The 18,048-nt window shown below is 38.1% G+C and overlaps 1 protein-coding gene across 10 annotated transcripts in view; it reads right to left on the bottom strand.

Annotated features, from left to right (window-relative positions):
• The window catches only part of LOC141929850 (uncharacterized protein F13E9.13, mitochondrial-like), a 50,391-nt gene that overhangs the window by 15,245 nt on the left and 17,098 nt on the right, over positions 1-18,048 (bottom strand). For 3 of the 10 annotated variants that reach the window (XM_074839825.1, XM_074839823.1, XM_074839824.1), the window contains exons 5-8: positions 16,043-16,170; positions 9,811-9,906; positions 8,853-8,969; positions 100-179 (exon numbers count right to left, since the gene is read on the bottom strand). In XM_074839825.1, the coding sequence (XP_074695926.1) occupies positions 142-179; positions 8,853-8,969; positions 9,811-9,906; positions 16,043-16,170 (379 nt within the window). In that variant the 3' untranslated portion in view covers positions 100-141. The other 7 variants (XM_074839818.1, XM_074839819.1, XM_074839822.1 and 4 more) reach the window with 5 other exon arrangements.

Genomic DNA, 18,048 nt, shown 5'->3' with positions numbered 1-18,048 from the left:
CAAGACACACATCCCCCAAAACACAAAAACCATTGCCTTCGCAGATCCTTTCAAAATCTGTGCAATAGGAAAGCACACTGAAGGTAGGACAAGGCTTACCGGACTTATCTGTGACAAGTCAGGAGACTGAAGAACCAAAAATCAGCTTCTTTCAGGGGCAGAATTCTTCTTAGAGGTTCCTAGTAAAAAGCATGATTTCTGAGTGTTCCATGATCCCGTTCTGAACTCCTCCTATACTGAAATGCATCATCAGGAGCTGTGTAGTGTATGCATTGTGTCAAAACCCTTAAAGCATCACTAGACCTGTGGTACATGTGTTGCACAGATGGTCTGAACGTGCACAGTAAATCCAAAAATGTTTGGGACACATCCAATTTGTTGTGCTTGTGAAAATTCACAGGAGGGCACATGCACAAGAGCCCCAGCCACATCAGATTTACTGCAAGTGTGCACACCACGTGCAGCAGGCATTTCCAGTAAGTGTCAGATTTGCTATACATGCACGGCAGAAAGGATTTGCTCATGTGCCAAGAAAAGGCTGCGATTACTAGACATCTGGAAATCTTGACAAACATACATAATCCTTGAATATAACCTCTCAACAAAATGTCTGGCTGGGGAAGGACATGTCTGGAGAAATTCAATGTATGTCCCTCTGCTCACTCCATCAGGGAGTAACGCAGAGTACAGTATGGCCTTTCCAGGTCTCTCCACATCATCATGAACATAAGCAGCAAACCCATCTGCTTCTTCTGCATCCATTTATTCTATGGAAGGGTTGCCCAGCTCTTAAGGGGCCAAAGAACAATCAAAACTGACATCTTTTGCCCAGATAAGTAAAAAACCCAGCAGGACGTATAATTACACAACAAGGGAGCTGGCTGCTTTCTAGGATACTCGTTTCATACATTTGTCATAACAAAATTAGCAGATATCTGTTCCTGTTGACTTACATGGCCTGTAGTTTTAACTCAGTAGCTTATCCTTGACCACTGAAATACTGGAACAGGTGACCCAGAGAGGTTGTGGAAACTCCATCCTTGCAGATATTCAAAACCTGTATGGACAAGGTCCTGAGCATCCTTTCTAGTTGTCCGTGCTTTGAGCCAGGGGGCTGGACTAGATGATGCTCCTTCCAGCCTCCACTATTCTGTAATTCTGTGGTGAAGATCTTTGCCTTCAGTTTTGTAGATGCACTTGCCTTCCAAGAAGTAATTAATTGATCATACCTCTACCATAAGCCATGGTTATCACTGTATATGGAAAGCTCAAAGATGATTTGGCCCCCTCCACAAATGCAGCATCTGCAGTGATCTGCAGTTATCAACAAAAAAATGACCAAAAATTATGAAGTTTTACCAACAGAAGAGACCAAGAAGGACGATGCTAGCCTTCTGCTGCATTCCAGTATCTGTGACTGGTAAACAGCCCTTATACATAAGGCTTTACATATACAGCTCCACAGATGAGATGAAAATCAACACATCTTCAGACCAGGCTCAGCAAGCAACACCCTGACCTTTTGTGACTATATGCCTTCCAATCTCACATCCCTAATCCCCAAGCCTATCTTTAGCTATACTTCTCTGAAACAGCAACTCTGCTACAGACTTCTGCATACATAAAGTCTTAAAATCAAGACTCAAGACTGTAAGACCACCAGATGCAGGATGCACGTACACCTATAGCAGTCAATGTACCTGTGCGAGCTGAAGATTTCTGCACATCCAGGGAGATCTGAAAGTTATACACTTTGTCTGTGGAAAAAGTCATTGCAAGCTTCGATGCAAGGAATAAAATAAGTGTTAAAATATTGAGCTAGAAGTAAGGCCAGACTGTATTTCTCCTCCTGTAATAAATCAGCACTATATGTATATATTAAATCCAATCCCTTGGTGTGTCCAGTTTCAGTGATAAAAACTTAGTGAGCAGGGCAAAAGTTATTGGGTAGAAATCGATATGCTTGCTTGTTGTCCTTGATTGGCAATAATGTGACATTTTCTCCTTGACTGTAAGAGGCACTTTTGTGATTTGGGAGCATAAAGAAATTCTGTACCTGACAGATTTATATAGTAGGAATACGCTAATGTCCTTTGACCCGCCTAAGAATAAATACGACCTACCAAATTGTCATTTTTATGGGTATTTACAACTGAGGCACTTTGTAAACCTAAGAACTAATATTTCCCAAAGGAAATCTGTGCTCTCGAATCTTGATAAATTACTGAAAAATACAAGCCGCTACCAGCCCTACAAATTTTCTCTTCTATTTCTCCTATTTTTAGTTACATAGGAGTTGTCAAAGCAGATTGGACCACTGATCTATTTCACCAAGTATGTTGCTGCAGCCATGGCTAGTGCTTCAGAGGAATCCTGTAATATTTTTGGCTATTTGATCAAGGTTGTGTGAAAAAAAATTATTTTCTGAAACTTGAAGGTTTTCAGTGTCCAACTGAAATATTAGTCATATAACTCTTTAAACTCTCAAATTACTATTAGAAAAGTATTAAAACTATAATTTCCACAGCCCAAATGCCAGCAGCTGCATTTGGTCTCATGAATGCTTCAGTTGATACTTTAAACAGACAGTGCAAGCAGTAAAATAAGCCATCCCAGTTCACCCAAACACCAGTGCTCACCAACTCATGGGTGTAGTGTAGATACTCTGTAATTTAACTCGTTACTAACCAACTACATCCCTTGTTTCTTAATTCTCCAGGCCAGGTGACCCAGGAAGCCTTCACTTGATTGCTGTATCACAGCTCCAGTTCATCTCACCTACCCACCCATTTGCCACATAAATTTCTTCCATCACCTTCATACTGTCTCTGCCCACAAAGGCTTTCAGAAAAGACAAACTACCCACAGAGGAGAGATGGAAACTAATGAGATGAGGACCTTTGCCCTTCAGAATCTTCCTCTGGAGGATGGCAGTGCACAACTATACCTCTATAGTTTGGTGTTAAGGAAACAGAAGTTTTTGATATGAAACTGATTATTAATATTGTTGTCCATAACAGAATGGTTGAACACACTGTTTCCTTTTATCACTATTCTCCAGCTAAAAGTTGACAAAAAGTCAGCACTATTCAGGACAGTATCTAAGACACAAGACTTGCAGTATTTTTCTAGCAGAAGCTTATTGTTTCTCCTCTTGGTTATATCCCTGTACAACAGTACAGATCCTCTCAAAGACTTTCAACACATCAGATTTTAACTAAAGCATCATGACGTGGCACTCATCTCTACTTTTACTCCATTTCTAAGGGCAGCTGCTTTTCTATTTTTCTTTGCGCATCTGTGGACAACAAAATCTTTTCTCTATCACAAGAATGTCTTCATTAAGTCAGTTTCTGCCTTCAGCTTATTCTTAGTCTTCTGCATACTCTAATCTATGTATATGCACAAGAAAGGCTTGAGAGGCGAACTGAAAAAGCAGGAAGCTGGAATAAACAATGAGGCAGGAACTGCAGGAAACTCAAGCATTTTTTCTTGCCCTTACTGTGCTGCCTTCCTTTTCATCCTTGTTTACTGTTGAATTTGGGATTCCTCCTACATTTGTATGAAACATGATTTCAATGTCCTCTGTTTTGTGACCTCATTCTGATAGCAGTATGACATGGCACAGCTAATACAGTGACTGCAGCACAAAGTCAAACAATTCTAGCTACTATCCTGAACACTTAATTTCATATCAGATTTGGCAAACTTAGATATTTAAAATTTCTTGTACACTTAACTTACACTTTTACACTAAATGTTGCTCCCTAAGTAATAAAAAGGTCCTAAATAGCCACTGATTCATCAGCTCCTACCCTCTACACTGGATATTCCATCTCCCTTTGCACAGGTAGTAGGACAGAAGTAGAAGTTGCATTTTAATACACAAAACACCCGATAACCCAGCAATCCACGCAACGAAACAGCATCTCTGTCCCATTCATTTCAAGTGGAGTGACATCCTCTAGAAAAATAAATTATGAAACACTAACATTTGCTGTCTGACACTGAATTTACTTTGTGAAACAATGAAAATTCAAGTGACAGGAAAGAGAGAAGTTAAACATAGACAGAGAGTAGTAGTTTTACCCCAAATCAGCAAAATCCCTTTTTAACATCTGGAAAGAAACCTACCTGTTAATAAGATCAACAGATTTTTAATCAAGATAATTACCCTCACACATCTTTTCCTTAAGTGTTTAACAAGAAACATCTTAGGCTCCCCTTACCTTTACTACTTCTAAAGCTTCAAACTGTAAGCAAAGAAACAGACTATGTTGTGAATTGCAATCCTGTTGCCTCATGTGAAAGGCTTTCCTATTTGCATTGCAGAAAAGACTTTTTTCTCCCTAAAATTATCTGTGCATTTAAAGATTGGGGTGAAAAAGCATCTATTGCTCTCAACATTTCACTAGAAACCATCTGGCTTTACTTTTAGTTCAGCTGCTGCCTCTGTTTTCCTCTATTTGCTGCAGACCTGCAGAGGCTGACAGGAAGGAGCAATAGTTTTCTGTCTGCAAGCAAAGCACAGGGGAGAAAGGGAGTCATCTGTGAAGGCTGGAATACTTCAGTGCCCCAAAGGCATCGGTCTGAGATAGTGCATAGGCAAGTAGTAACTTTGCCAGCTGAAGAATAATTGAAAGAAAGTATTTAATAGGTCTGTCTGGACCTGAGTGAGTGCCAAAGTCTCTTTGACAGATGAAGTCAGGAATATGAATGCAATCAGGAAACTATGCAACATTTTCAACTTAATATTGACCAAGTATGGACTTTCCAATAGAAAATTCCCAACCAGTCACCATATGAGAACAATGTGACTGAAGTTATTAGTCCTAACACAAGCCTTTAACAGACATCCTAAGAGAAATAGGCTTTTTATCCCTAAAACAAGTGTTCAAAGGATCAAATAATCATTGTCACTAAGAGTCAAACAATAGTTAAGAGTAGGGGGAAAAAATGGAGAGAAGTTCCCTAATGCCTCAACATGAACAATTTCTTGCAAACCCCAGTACAAGCACTGGTCCTTATAAAAGAAAGGAGCTAATTGGGTACATTTCCCTGTCACCTCTAAGGCAGGAATCCAGCTCTGTCTCTGAAGGATTTTAAGGTCTGATGGTGTTTCTGCAACTGGGACTGTAGAGTGGAAGGGAAGGTCAATTCTACTACACACCATGGCATGTTAGCTCACAAAAAGAATATCTCAGCCCGATTCTCTACCCTTTCTGAACAATATATTATTTAGGTTGCATAGATAAGCACCACAAACATGCAAGAAAAAAAAAAGCCACAGATAGTTCTGTTCTGAAGCTCAGCTTCTAAGTTCCTCAGCACAGCAAACACTGTCTGGATGTTAGGGCAAAGGTGCAGGAAGTAAGTGAAGTTTTTGCAATGCAAACATTCAATGGTTTCTTTTTGAAGATACATACAACTAAATATGCTCTTAAACCCAAGGAACTGTGAATTCCAAGCTGGATTTTGCTACAGATAATCATCCCTTATCGCCGTAATTATCCTGCAAAACTTCAGTTTTCATTTAGGAAAAAACGTCTCCCTAAGCACAAATACCAGCAGAGATGAACTTGGAAACATAACCTAGGTGTGAACTTACAAAGTTTTAACTGAAGAGGCTGCAAACCTGAAACTATGTCAAACATCCCCCCCATGCAATTCTCTGAAGAGAACCATGCAACGTAGAAATTTGTCATGGACCTCGAGATTTCACTAAAGCCAAATATTTTGGTTTCCTTCCCCCTTTCTGCTCTGCCACAACCTGCCTGCAAGTCCTTTCCGTTCCTCAGTTTTCCCCACAGTGAGGAGTTTGTTGGCATAGGTGCAGGAAACAAGAACTGGACTCCAACTTGTAATCAGGGAGTCTGCAGAATCAAAGTAATGGGATGAAAGAACAGCCTAGCAGCTGGATCAACTGCCTAAATCACACAGGGAAGAAAATCTCTGCAAATCATCCATAAATCTTACAAGCTGACATACTTTCAGCACCAAAATACCTAAAAAAACCATTTGTCTTATTAGGTCCAAATAAAAATATTTACATTTTATGAATGGAATGAGGATTTATTAAGATTTATACATTGACTTAGACCACAAAGTCTATTATTACCCGTGAGTTTTATTCATCTATAATTTCACTAGAGACCCTCATTTTCTAGGTATCTTTCCTTAGTAAAGGTGATACTGAATCTTCATGAAAAGTCATTTTGCTACACAAACGGACACTTACATTCTCTCTGCTGGTTTATAAGTTAACAGTGAGAACCACAGGTGAAGTTCAGGTAGGCACATCAGGGAACTGAGCTGTGGGCAATTACTGTTGTATTTTCACAATCTATTTTTAAGTTTTTTCTGCTCAGCACAGAACGGACATGAGTAAGTACAGTAACTATGCAAGAGCAAAACCTGAGAGAAAGAAGAGATCCAACAAGAAAGGGAGGCCACTATCTGACATTTTAAAAGGGCAAATCGAAAGCAATCAACACCCAACAAAATGCTCAATGTAGGATGAGGTGATAGCTTAGGATATACTTAGGATACCGTAATGAGGCTACCAAGTGCTGTGTGTTTTAATGTAAATTAACACAAGATAATCTCTTCACATATTTAAGTGATGCACTTCAAATTAATTAATACATATTTAATAGAAGTCTTCTTGAACAGCTGTTATTTACTTCTGGAGTTTCTACACATTAGCACTGCCTGCTTTGTTCTGCTCTGAAGTTGTTCATGCTCCAAAGTACTTTAACAACTTGGGCTGTATAAAAATTGAACACTCTTCCCAAAAGAGACAGCCTTTCTGATAACTTAATATTTTTACATTAAATATTCAAACACTTTCTGAACAAAAGGTCAAATTCTACTTACAGCATCTGTGTGAAACAGGCAAGCAGATGCTTAATGCTGCTAGACAAATACTTTCGGCACAAAGAATGATAAAGAGTTGGTGATCAGTCACATTTCCAGGCTTTAAAATCAGCTTTCGTTTACTTCCATTCCGTGAATTCTGCACTTACCATTCATATGTAACAATACAGACCCAAATTATGGCCTGTTCCTTCCATAAGTGTTACACAATGGTGTGTTGAATGAAATCCTGAAGTGAAAGTGCTGTGTACAGTATTCACTGCATGTTATGAGTATTACACCAAGTCCTTAGGGTTTTTGTCTTAAAGACTACTGGGTATGACATTACTTCATTCAGACCTTGCATACAGCATTAAAGTAGTTCTCACTTACCACCCCTTTCATTCAGAGGAAAACCCATTTGAGTCCCAGTCACTTCTGAGTTTTTAGGAAGTGAATGAGTAGAAACTAATTCAAGAAAGATGCTGGTAACACATTGTATTTTCACACTCACAGTGATGAATGTGACTTTTGGCAACTGTAATCAGTTTCTTTATACATCACTGAACAATCCTTATCAGTTTATCAGTTCTAGTTTTCAGGTGACTACTTGAAGGTGTTTACTTTTCTTATGGCACTAGAGCACTGGCTAGTGCTTACTGCTTACATGCCAGCCTTTCTAGCTTACAGCTTTACTGAAAATAACTTTCAAAGTTGGTAATAACTGTATGAGAAAATACCTGTTGGGACAACCATCATTAAATCTTCTGTGCAATGATGTATGGAAACATACGCAACTTGTGAAAGGCCTGAAAACAGTCCTAAATACACAAAGGTGAAAAATATGTCCTGATTTAGGCACACTGATATTACTGACATCTAAATTAATTCTTTTTTATTTAATGTGGTGTTTTTCATAATAAAGAGGACATAAGACAGAACTCATTATTCAGGCTAAGAACTTAAAGACTAAACCAGATCAATGCTTTACCCAGTAAATATACTGTGGGTGAATGAGTGTGTGGAAGACAGATTTAGAAAGCATCTTCACGATCCTCAAATAATTCTGCACTGCCTTGGAGTTCGAGCTGCATATGCAAGGAATGAGGAAGATGACCTAAATTCCCCATAAACAACCCCCCCCACCCCCACCCCGAGTGTGGCTGGTACAAGACTGGGTTAGCTTTCAGCTAGAATCAGTTTCCTGATCCCTATGAGGCCACATGAATGCTCCTGCTGACACAAGAGAAATGGTGGGGACAAGTGGTTGGGACGGAACTGTTGGTTTTGATGGAAGTCCAAGCACATGGCAGATTAAAATGCCTGTGTAAATGTAGACTTTTGAAAAAGTAGTGTTGGCACAATAAAAAGGCACCTGAAAGGGTTTCTATGCACTGAAACTTAGGAGGAAAAGGGAGCAAAGCAGAATGCCAAGATTGTCACAGGGTCTGAAGAATCTCTTTTCCAGGTCAGCACACCAAAGACATTTCACTGCTTTGATAGGAGTCATGTGGGAAGCAGACTAGTCCAGAAAAAAGAAATGTGAGAAGACTTGATCTCATGCTGTGATGTTCTAGAATCACCATTATGTTAATGAAACTAAATTTCTTGAAAATCTCTTTGCCTTTGGAAGGAGGGTGTATCTTTTGTTCAGAGAAGCATAGGCACTCTGCCAGCTGATACCAAAAAATGTGTTTGTATACTTGCTTTTGCTTTGATATCTACAATATAGCTTTCATTACCATAATGAAGCCTGATGCATAGATGTCAACGAGAGAGAGAGAGAGAGATCCCAGAGGACAAACTTGGCTCCTAGTCCCAAGGAATGAAAACATATGCCCACATTTTATACAGCCATGACATAACAGATATTGGGTTATTTTAAACTTCCTTAGAGCTAAAAGATCAAATTCAAGGGGAATCTCTTACAACATACACAGTGAGACTGTTATATTTTTCCTCTACATTTTACAGGAAAAATGAAAATCTGTGTTTACCTGTCAGCTTTAGTAGAAAGGTTTCCATCATAATTACACCTTGTTTATTGGAAGGAACCTGGCAGTTTTTAACATCACTAATACTAGTCTGGAGAGGTACAGAGCTGTAGGAGCTTGCTGAAAAATAACAATAAACCTTTATTAAAATTTCCAATTTTTGCAAAAACATTTTGACTAAATTTCAACTCTACTTAAAATGTAATTAAATATTTACATTTATTCTCTAATAAGTATTGTAAGTAAATCAATTTCCCAAGTATCTTAAATTTTTGCATGGTATACAATTACTACATTTTTGTAATAAATGCACTATTCTAATGAAAAAATAATGATCTTGAACTTTAATAGAGCCCTTCATTTGAGATGAAAGTGCTGTACATTCATTCATTTATTATATCTTACAACCCCTGTGTGATGTAGGTACTATTATCATCATTTTACAGATGGGGAAATTGAAAGGCTAATTAACTTGTCCAATTTACAATACTCTTAGCTGTAAACTTAGGGCATCCTATTGTACTCACAGGCAAAACAAAACTCAGCTCACCTGTGATGAATATTTACTACAAATTCTTAAACTCCATAAGCATTTTACCTATAGGGGAGAATATATTACACAAGCCTTTGGAGAGTTGGTTTTGCATTGATGATGGCTTTGAGGGCCACAGAAATGTGCTGCCTAGAAAGAAACATCAGAGCACCAGTTTATTTTAGTGTCATCACGTTTCCCAGCTAGTTATGGAGATGATGTGCGTTTTCATTTAATGTTATTAGGCATTCAAGCACACATTTGTGCTTTAATTCTGTATGATGCATGATACTGCACTTATACACACACAAAAAAATACTGTTTGCTGACAAACTCATTCTCTCAGTTTACTTATGTGTTCCATAAATTTCTTTACTCTGTCAGGATCAACACCATTTGCCCAATAACCTTCTTTCTTGAAATACGAACCAATTATTAGAGCATTTGCATCCAAGTAATTCCTCATATTCTCCAGAGTCACTCCAGACCCAATCAGCACAGGAATCTTCACAGCATGTTTAACCTCTGAAGAGAAGAAAACTAAAATTAGGGTTAAGTCCCATCTTTGAAACTCTATCAAGACTCTAATTTGTATAGTTTTTCAACAATAAAGAAAGGTGAGTATCAAGAAACTCATGATCATGGTATTTCTTACTTCTACTATAGAATGAAACAACTTCTCTAGAAAAAACACCTTTAGCTCTGAACAGCTGTTGAGAAATATCTCACTTTTATTTCATTTTGCATTCTGTTGTTGTATGAAATGGTGCAGAATAATATTCCTGGCCACATATCAGAGGATGGTTTCAGTGCTATGGAAGATATGAAAGTTGGGTCTTGGTACTATACCTGTACCCCTCTTTATTCTCAAGGAACAAGATTTAAGCAAGATTAAGTTGAGCTGGCTGGCAGAGAACGTACTGCATTTTACTATACTCCCTCAAATTCACTTCTATTCCACGACCCTGCTAAGAAGAGATAGTAGATGCAGGAAATTTTTGCACAGCAGGACCAGACCCTTTTACTTACTGTGACTGGTATCATCACCCTTAAAGCCTCCGTTGTGCTTGAGGTACTACACATACACGGGAAGGAGCTATCGTTTACTAGTGTGTTGCAGTAGCACCCAGTACAGATCCCAGGCAAACCAGGTAGGTCTATTGCCTTGAAAAGGATTTACTGATGCTGGAGGGACCATGTGGGCTGCCACGCCCCATCTAGAGTTTTAACTGTGTTCTCTATTTCCCTCACCTTAAGATGGGAATAATCACCTCCCCCAATCTTTCCATGAAGTAATCAAAATACAGCTACAAGAATAAGATGCCAATCTTGTTTCCATTCATTGGAAGCTCAGATTCTTTTCTGCAAGTCTGGTGAGATCGTGACACTGGCAGAACTATTCAGCAGAGCTGTGCTCATTACAATTCTCAGTCATCAGTTTAAATCAGAATAACGGTAGTTGGACTGGTGTGTATTTCTGTCAGGTCTCCTTGCTGAATTTATGCTATGTTGACAATTAGTAGATCTTCAGTGAAGAAACAAGAAGGGCCTTATTCATAGGGAATGGAAAAGGAACGTGCTTGCTGCTTCATGATCCATTTCAGGGACTCCGAAGTAGGAAAGCAAGCGGTGGTCATATAGACTCATTGATAGCTCCAGCTAGTTTACCAGAAAGCAAAAGGTAGTACTGATAAAGACTACTTCTCTTTCTATGAGTGATAATGGAACAAAAAAGAAAATTATTATTTTCTACATACAGCATGTGTTAATTATCTGACCCTATACCTAGGTCCAAAATGAGAAATAGACAAAATATCAAAATATTACAGATCCACTTCACCCCTCACGTACAGGGGTGGATTTCAGTCCATGGTTCAGGTGATCACACTCACTGTGAAATGCATGCATTCTGACAGACCTGACTGTGCAGAAACTGCTCTGTGGATCAGTTACCGGAGTTTAACATTTTTTAGAATAAAACCAAAAGGGAATGGCTGTTTTGACCACGGAAAGGTTCCCCATGGATAAATAAAAGGTTATTAGAGTATTTTCTGCAGGACTTGGGTCAATACTATCTCTTGGAAACAAAAAATTAAAAATCCCTGTTCAAGAATTACTAAGCATCCTTCTCATCCTTTCATTTCAAACTGACCATCCTAAGAGTCACTCACAGGACTGGATGCTTTATCCTTTACTTAGAGAAATGTTGAGGCATTATTTCTGACCTTTAAAAACACACAAATTGATTTAATTGGTGATAAAGTGATGTAAGATGGTTAGAGCTTGAAGTAACTAGGGAAAGCATATATGCAACATATAAGTCTGCCTCAAAACACTGTTTGTTTAAGTGAAGTTTCATCAGAAGCCTAACTTATTAATTATGCTTCAGGGAAGACTAATTATTTATCACCTTCCTACTTCACCGAAGAAAGGGGATCAATTAAAATGCTCTTGAATCTCTTTTTAGGTCACATGCCCTACCATTTTTCTTACAAACATTTTAACACAAAAATAAAACCATTCCACACAGTCCTTATTGAAAATTTTAAACAAATCAGATGGATCATGCATATATGATTAAAACTATAATTATTTCTATGCATATTTTATATTCTTATAGTCATCCTGCTTACAGCAACAAAATAATTCATTTTTAGTTATTTATAGCATTATTACTGAAATACTATCCTATAAAAATCAGAATTTTATTTATATAGTATCTACGTGCCCTTAGAAATATCGTATCTGCTTTACATAGATACCAATGCATAATTAAGGTGCTACGACTGACCGCAGATTTGTGCAACAGTACTTTACTGTATTCCCAGAAGAACTGCATTCCAAGTCAATATTTGTTTTTATGACAAGTGTGTAAGGCACATTAGCAGGTACTTGTTTTATAATTATTCCACATCAGCAGGAAAAGTAAAGAGCCAAATAACTAAACAGAGCATGATCACATGGGTGAGAGACAATAGCTTAGCCCTACCAGGCAAAGAGTAAAAACCAGTGAAACCTGACACTGCTGTGAAACTATAAAAAACCCCAAAGCTTTCCAGAGTAGCAAGGTAACCAACTCCTGCTGCGATCCATAAATGACACAAGAAGCCCATACACACATCTCCTGTGCTGGAGATGTATTCAAGATTGACAACGTAGAGAATGGCAATGAGAGTGCTTGGTCTGCAATGAGACTGGGTTACCTAATTAGGTACACTACAGATGCTACTGTTAAGTCATTTCCAAGCACATCAAGGCCTCAAGTTGATTAGTAGAAGGTGACTTGTCTATTAGCTGTGTTAATACAAATTCTAACTTGTAAAGAAACTAAAGCAACAACAGTGAGATATGCTTTTGTGTGGCAATGTTCAGTCACTGTCAAGATGTCTCTAAACACAGAGCTTTGCTTTAAATCCCTCAGCTTTCTTGGCTTCCTTCTGCTTATGTATTTTTTAACACAAAGAGAAAAAGAGACAATTTTGTGATGTTACAGTAACAAGATCCTAAAGTTTACACAACTTGCACATTTCTCTATTTCAATAAACTGTAACTAGAGGGCACTGTGCTCTTTCTTGTGACAGTACATCTGCAGACATGTCTTTAATAAAATCAAATGAAATAGTGCTTGGTTGCAAAGCACAATGAAAGCATTTGAACTATGGTATACACAAGTTACATGAAATAAAGGCCAAATGCTCCTAGCTTGAAAACAATGGTGAAGAGCAGCGCAAAAATAAGCACCACTGTGCCAATAACTTGCTCAACTACTCTTCAACAGCTTTTTCATATGCAGTAATCACTGTACCGTACACAACACTATGCTTATGGTAATGCTCCACTGTAACACATTTTAGTTTTTTAATTCAAAGGACTTTTTCTCTGTCATTAAATCTAGGGTTTACAAAAAGTACTCATCAGAGACTCACATCTCTCGTTCATCTCTGAGGGTACCGCAAAGGCAGCAGCCTCTATTTTGACCTAAATGTACCATCAAAAGGTGAGAGGGTAAATCAGTCTTGATGCCCCTTTTATGAACAGTAACTAAGGAGGTGACAGTCACAGCCAGCTGTTGGGTTTCATGATGTACCCTGTTTTCCACTGGTTACTCAGCTGAGGCCATTTGCTTTGTTCACACAGATAACTAAGTAGTCATTACACAAAGCTCTGGTCACTTAAAATACAGCCTGGATGTGAAGCAGGTATTTCAGCAGTTACATCCAAACAGAAAACCTGGTAGATTCACTCTCCAACCAAAGAATGTTTCACAATGTAGCAAACTGAAGAAACTTCTATAAACCTCTTAAATGAAAATATGGTTTTTTAAATAAATTAATTGTAATTCAAAATGCTCAGCTATAATTCCTGTTCCACAGTAACCTGAAGTCTGATTTTTAGACCTTGTACTCTGTCAACCACTGGTGCCCCGGTATGCCCAGGGAGCCCTGGACCAAAGCCTGCCAGCCTCTGTGAGGAGCGATGCTGATGGTTGCCTACAAGAAGGCAGAGACACAAACTACAAACAAAACTCTACTGAACACAGTTCTCTGGCTTGACAGGGAAACACTCGTTTCCCACACCCCATCACAAATCAGTCAATTCAACACAAAGACACAAAGGCAAAAACACTTCTATATTACTGCACCACAAAGCTGAAAAAAAGACATGACAAAAATCTCATCTGTCTCTTGGTTCTGTTTTCAAGAGATGCTCTGCAGTGTGATGAAAGGTGCCCAATTGTGTGTATCATCGTAATACAGCACTTTCAGGGCTGCATAAATTCGTGAAATGCAAAATTTCACTCACATCAACACCAACTTTGTAGACTGTAGATCTGATTTGTTTTAAGAATCTGCTGACATAGATATGCCTAATTTGTCATTTCCTTATACTCTGGAATATTGATTTTTAAGTTCTTCTCTTAGCTGTTTTAAACCAACATTCTTCTCACGAGAGGGCCTGCTAACATCAAAAATGCTGTGACCTAAGTAAAATAAACCCATGATCTGCAGACTCTTGCTTTCATAGCATAAATCCAAATACAAAATTAATGCGTGTACTTCATTACAGCCGCCAAGTCTGATTCATTTTGTTCTTTGGACCCAGAAAGAGAACAAGACAGAGACTGACATGTTTGTTCACATGAAAGAAAAGCAGAAGCCACGGTGCTGTCTGGTTGGAGTCCTGTGATAAAAAAAACATGGGCCTAGAGGTCAGGTTTTGCTCTCTGATGCAGGAAATCAGTGGAGGTTGCACGTGCATATGTGAAAGCAGAATTTAACCTAGGATTTTGCCCTAAGACTTATCAAATGCCTTTTTTTTTTTTTTTCCATTATTTAATCTGCATTAAGAGTGATGGGGACATTAATTGCAGGCAGGGATGGAGCTTTAGATTAATGAAATTTTGCAGTGTCTAAAATACGCCTAGTGTTCAGGGTCACCTGTTTCATGTATCATTTCTAGTTTACTATACCAAAAGACTCAACTAATTCAAGAGCTCAGTGTTCACACAAAGCCATCATTTTATTTTTAACATTAGTGATAGAAGCATAGTCATTTATAACCTATTATTTGGCAAAAAGTTTAATATGTATGAAATAAGAACCCATTTTGACAAGTTCAAGATTCGTTTTAAATGCTGTTAAGCACATACAATATAGATAAAATCCTGAAAACACTGAATTATTTCATGTTATTTCAAAAGATGTCTGAGGTCCATGTATCTATGGCAAGCAAATTATGTTCTTCACCCTGATCAGCTAACATAAGTTGAATACAATACATTCTGGAATGGAGCTTCAATACATACTAAGTTAAATAATGCATGTCAACAAAAGTAAAACCTAAAAAAAATACACGTTCTATTTTATGTAGTGAGAGCCTCAAATTTAAGCCCTTAATCTAAATTAAAACTAGTGATGAAAATTAAATACCCTCATGATAGAACTTTAATTCTAGCATGGGAGCAATCCAGTTTCATGAAGACATGCCCAAACTTATGCCAATATAAAAATATGAAGAATCATGTCACACTTCTGCAAAGGTCAGAACTCATAGGTCAAATGATGCTCCCTTGATAAAAAGTCCATACCATTTAAAAATTATCTTGATGTAATAGCTTTCTACCTACCAATGAACTTGTATTCTTTCTGAAAATCTTCTAAGCAGTACTTACCCTGATATTACTGTTTGGAATGCTGCCTTATCAAAATGCCCCTTTTCCTGCAGGACTTCCATTTTCATTGTGAAAGATAAAAATGCTTAACTCTTCAATGGAAAGATTTATAGTTAGTTTTCTAATAAGGCTATAAAGTAGCTTTTTCTTATATTAAGAATTTTTAGAAACGGAAGAGTAATTTTTTTTACATAATTTTACATACCTTTTTTTCATTTAAGCCTCAGCATCATTCAGTGTTTTAAAAGGTTGAAATAATTTTCATTTTTGTCCCGCCAAATTGTTGTTTGGAAACATACGACAGCCAATCTGAATAGCCCCTCAATGACATTAGTTCTGCTGTATCAAATCAAACCTACAGTGAGAGATTCTTTTCCTTCCTTTTTTTTTTTTTCCCCTTAAGGAACAGCGAATATATAGATTTCTTTCTACATTAATCCAGAAGCTGATTCACTGCCTGTTGTCCGACCTTCGTATGACAGCTCTCACCTTTCAGCTCCTGAGGATCTGCGGGCAATCCGGTAGCCGTGCCAGTCAGTACAACCCCATCAGCCATGAAGAGCTCAGCAGCTGAAGCGGTCTCGGCCACGCTGACATCTGCCGTCAGAGCATGAGCACTGTAAACAGCAGGAACGTACCCTGTGGTTACTGCCGGCACACACATTTGTTATCCATCTTGTTGAATGTTTAGACTGCATTTCTTCATCTTCCTGCTGTCAGAACAACCAAAGGCAGGCTTTGTGAGAGAGGGTAAGTGTCCTGTTTTAAATTGGGAAGTAACCCTGCAATACGAACAAGAGGAAAAAACCCAGCCTTTTCCATCAGGGAACCATAACTGATCCGTCTATTGCTCTGGGTCTCCTGTCTCTAAAGAGTGATTGCTAAGTGTGAACTACCAAGTGTCAATTGAGACAGCTGCTTACATGTCGAGCACCTGTATTTCAGAAATGTTGAGCACACGCAGCGCTCTGACTTCAAGTGGGAGTTGTGGATGTGCAGTCATTCATAAATCAGATTCTGTTGCTAGAACAGAATTAACACCCTCCACATCATTTCACAAAGTCCAACTAACAGAAAGTATAGTTATTACCTATGATATAATCACAGGAATCATCTTACACAGCAGTTACAAACACCAATTACCTGCAACCTAGCTTTTCACCAGCGGTCTCTGATATATGGGTGACACACTTTAAAACCTATAGCAATAGCAGCTTTTAATTTAAATGGCTCTAAACCATTGCTGGTTCAACACCAGACTTTATTGTTTCTATATTTCCATTTAAGTAGAAAACAATGGCTATGGCCAACATGTTGCCTTGATGAGTGCTGATGAAGCCAACCGCTTTCCTGGATCAGCCTGGATGGACAATGCTCTTGGAGGGAGACATGCTCTGGCCACATTCAGAGGCAGCACGTGTGTGCAGTGTATGCCACTCGTGGCAATGGGTGCAAAAGGAAGTACAGTAACTCCCTTTCTGCAGCTGGAGACAGGCAGGCCTAAGTACCTAATACATACAATGAGGTTGAAATGGGGCTTAAGAGTAGTAGGCACCCTAAAACCAGCACATGAAGGGTAGCCATAACAGAGCAAACAGACTACAGAAGTAGTTTCTCCCCATTTTAAAGAACAGGAAGCTAGCAGTAAAGTGGCAGGCATATTTTTCTACATTAAAAAACTCAACCAACAAGTCCCTCAACATTTCCTTCTCAGCTTATGCATCTGCCTGAAACAAAAACCTCTTCTCCTTTCTTAAAAGCAAACCCTTTGAAAAACAGGAAGTATAATCCAAATATCAATTCATCAATTGTCAAGACAAAGAAAGAAAATCACATGATGCAATCAATTTTTTACAAAAAAGTCTAGTGCAGTGTGTATATATACACACACACATATATATAAAGAAATCATTAGAAAGAAACCACTCTGAAAGGACCTTAAAAGTTTCATTTGACCACGCTGCATTGTTTCCTTTCTATTTTGAAACTTCTTACCTGTTTATTAGGTATTTAAGATCTTTCAGACTTGGTTATTCTCATGATTACCCACATACTACACACAAACATTTTAATTAGGTTATTTAGCATGTATAATACATAACACTTGAGCAGTTCTTCTGGGGAAAAAACCCAAAGAGTGACATCTAAATAGCTGAAAGTACCACGTGACAGTGATGATAAAGTATCAGCAGAAAAGAAACTGTATTCATCTGTCATAAGTTCATTCTGTTTGATAATCACAGAACATAATCTGTACATAGACAGCACTGATTTAAGTAGAAGAAACCAGTATTATTGGCAGGAAGGGGAAAAAAAAAAGAGAATAGCTTTTTAAAATGCCAAAATATTATGATTTGGATGCATTTATATGGCAACCGCTTGCATAACTAAAAATAAACCTTGAAGCCTAGCCTCCAGACACAAAATTTCCTTAAACATATAGGCATACACACGAGTATCCAAAATCTCACCTAACACCAGATACAAAACTTTTA

Source organism: Strix aluco, chromosome 14, assembly GCF_031877795.1.
Source record: "Strix aluco isolate bStrAlu1 chromosome 14, bStrAlu1.hap1, whole genome shotgun sequence".
In the NCBI taxonomy this organism is placed as follows: Eukaryota; Metazoa; Chordata; class Aves; order Strigiformes; family Strigidae; genus Strix; species Strix aluco.
The sequence above is the reverse complement of the archived record's forward strand: the minus strand, read 5'-3'. Positions and strand labels throughout refer to the sequence as shown.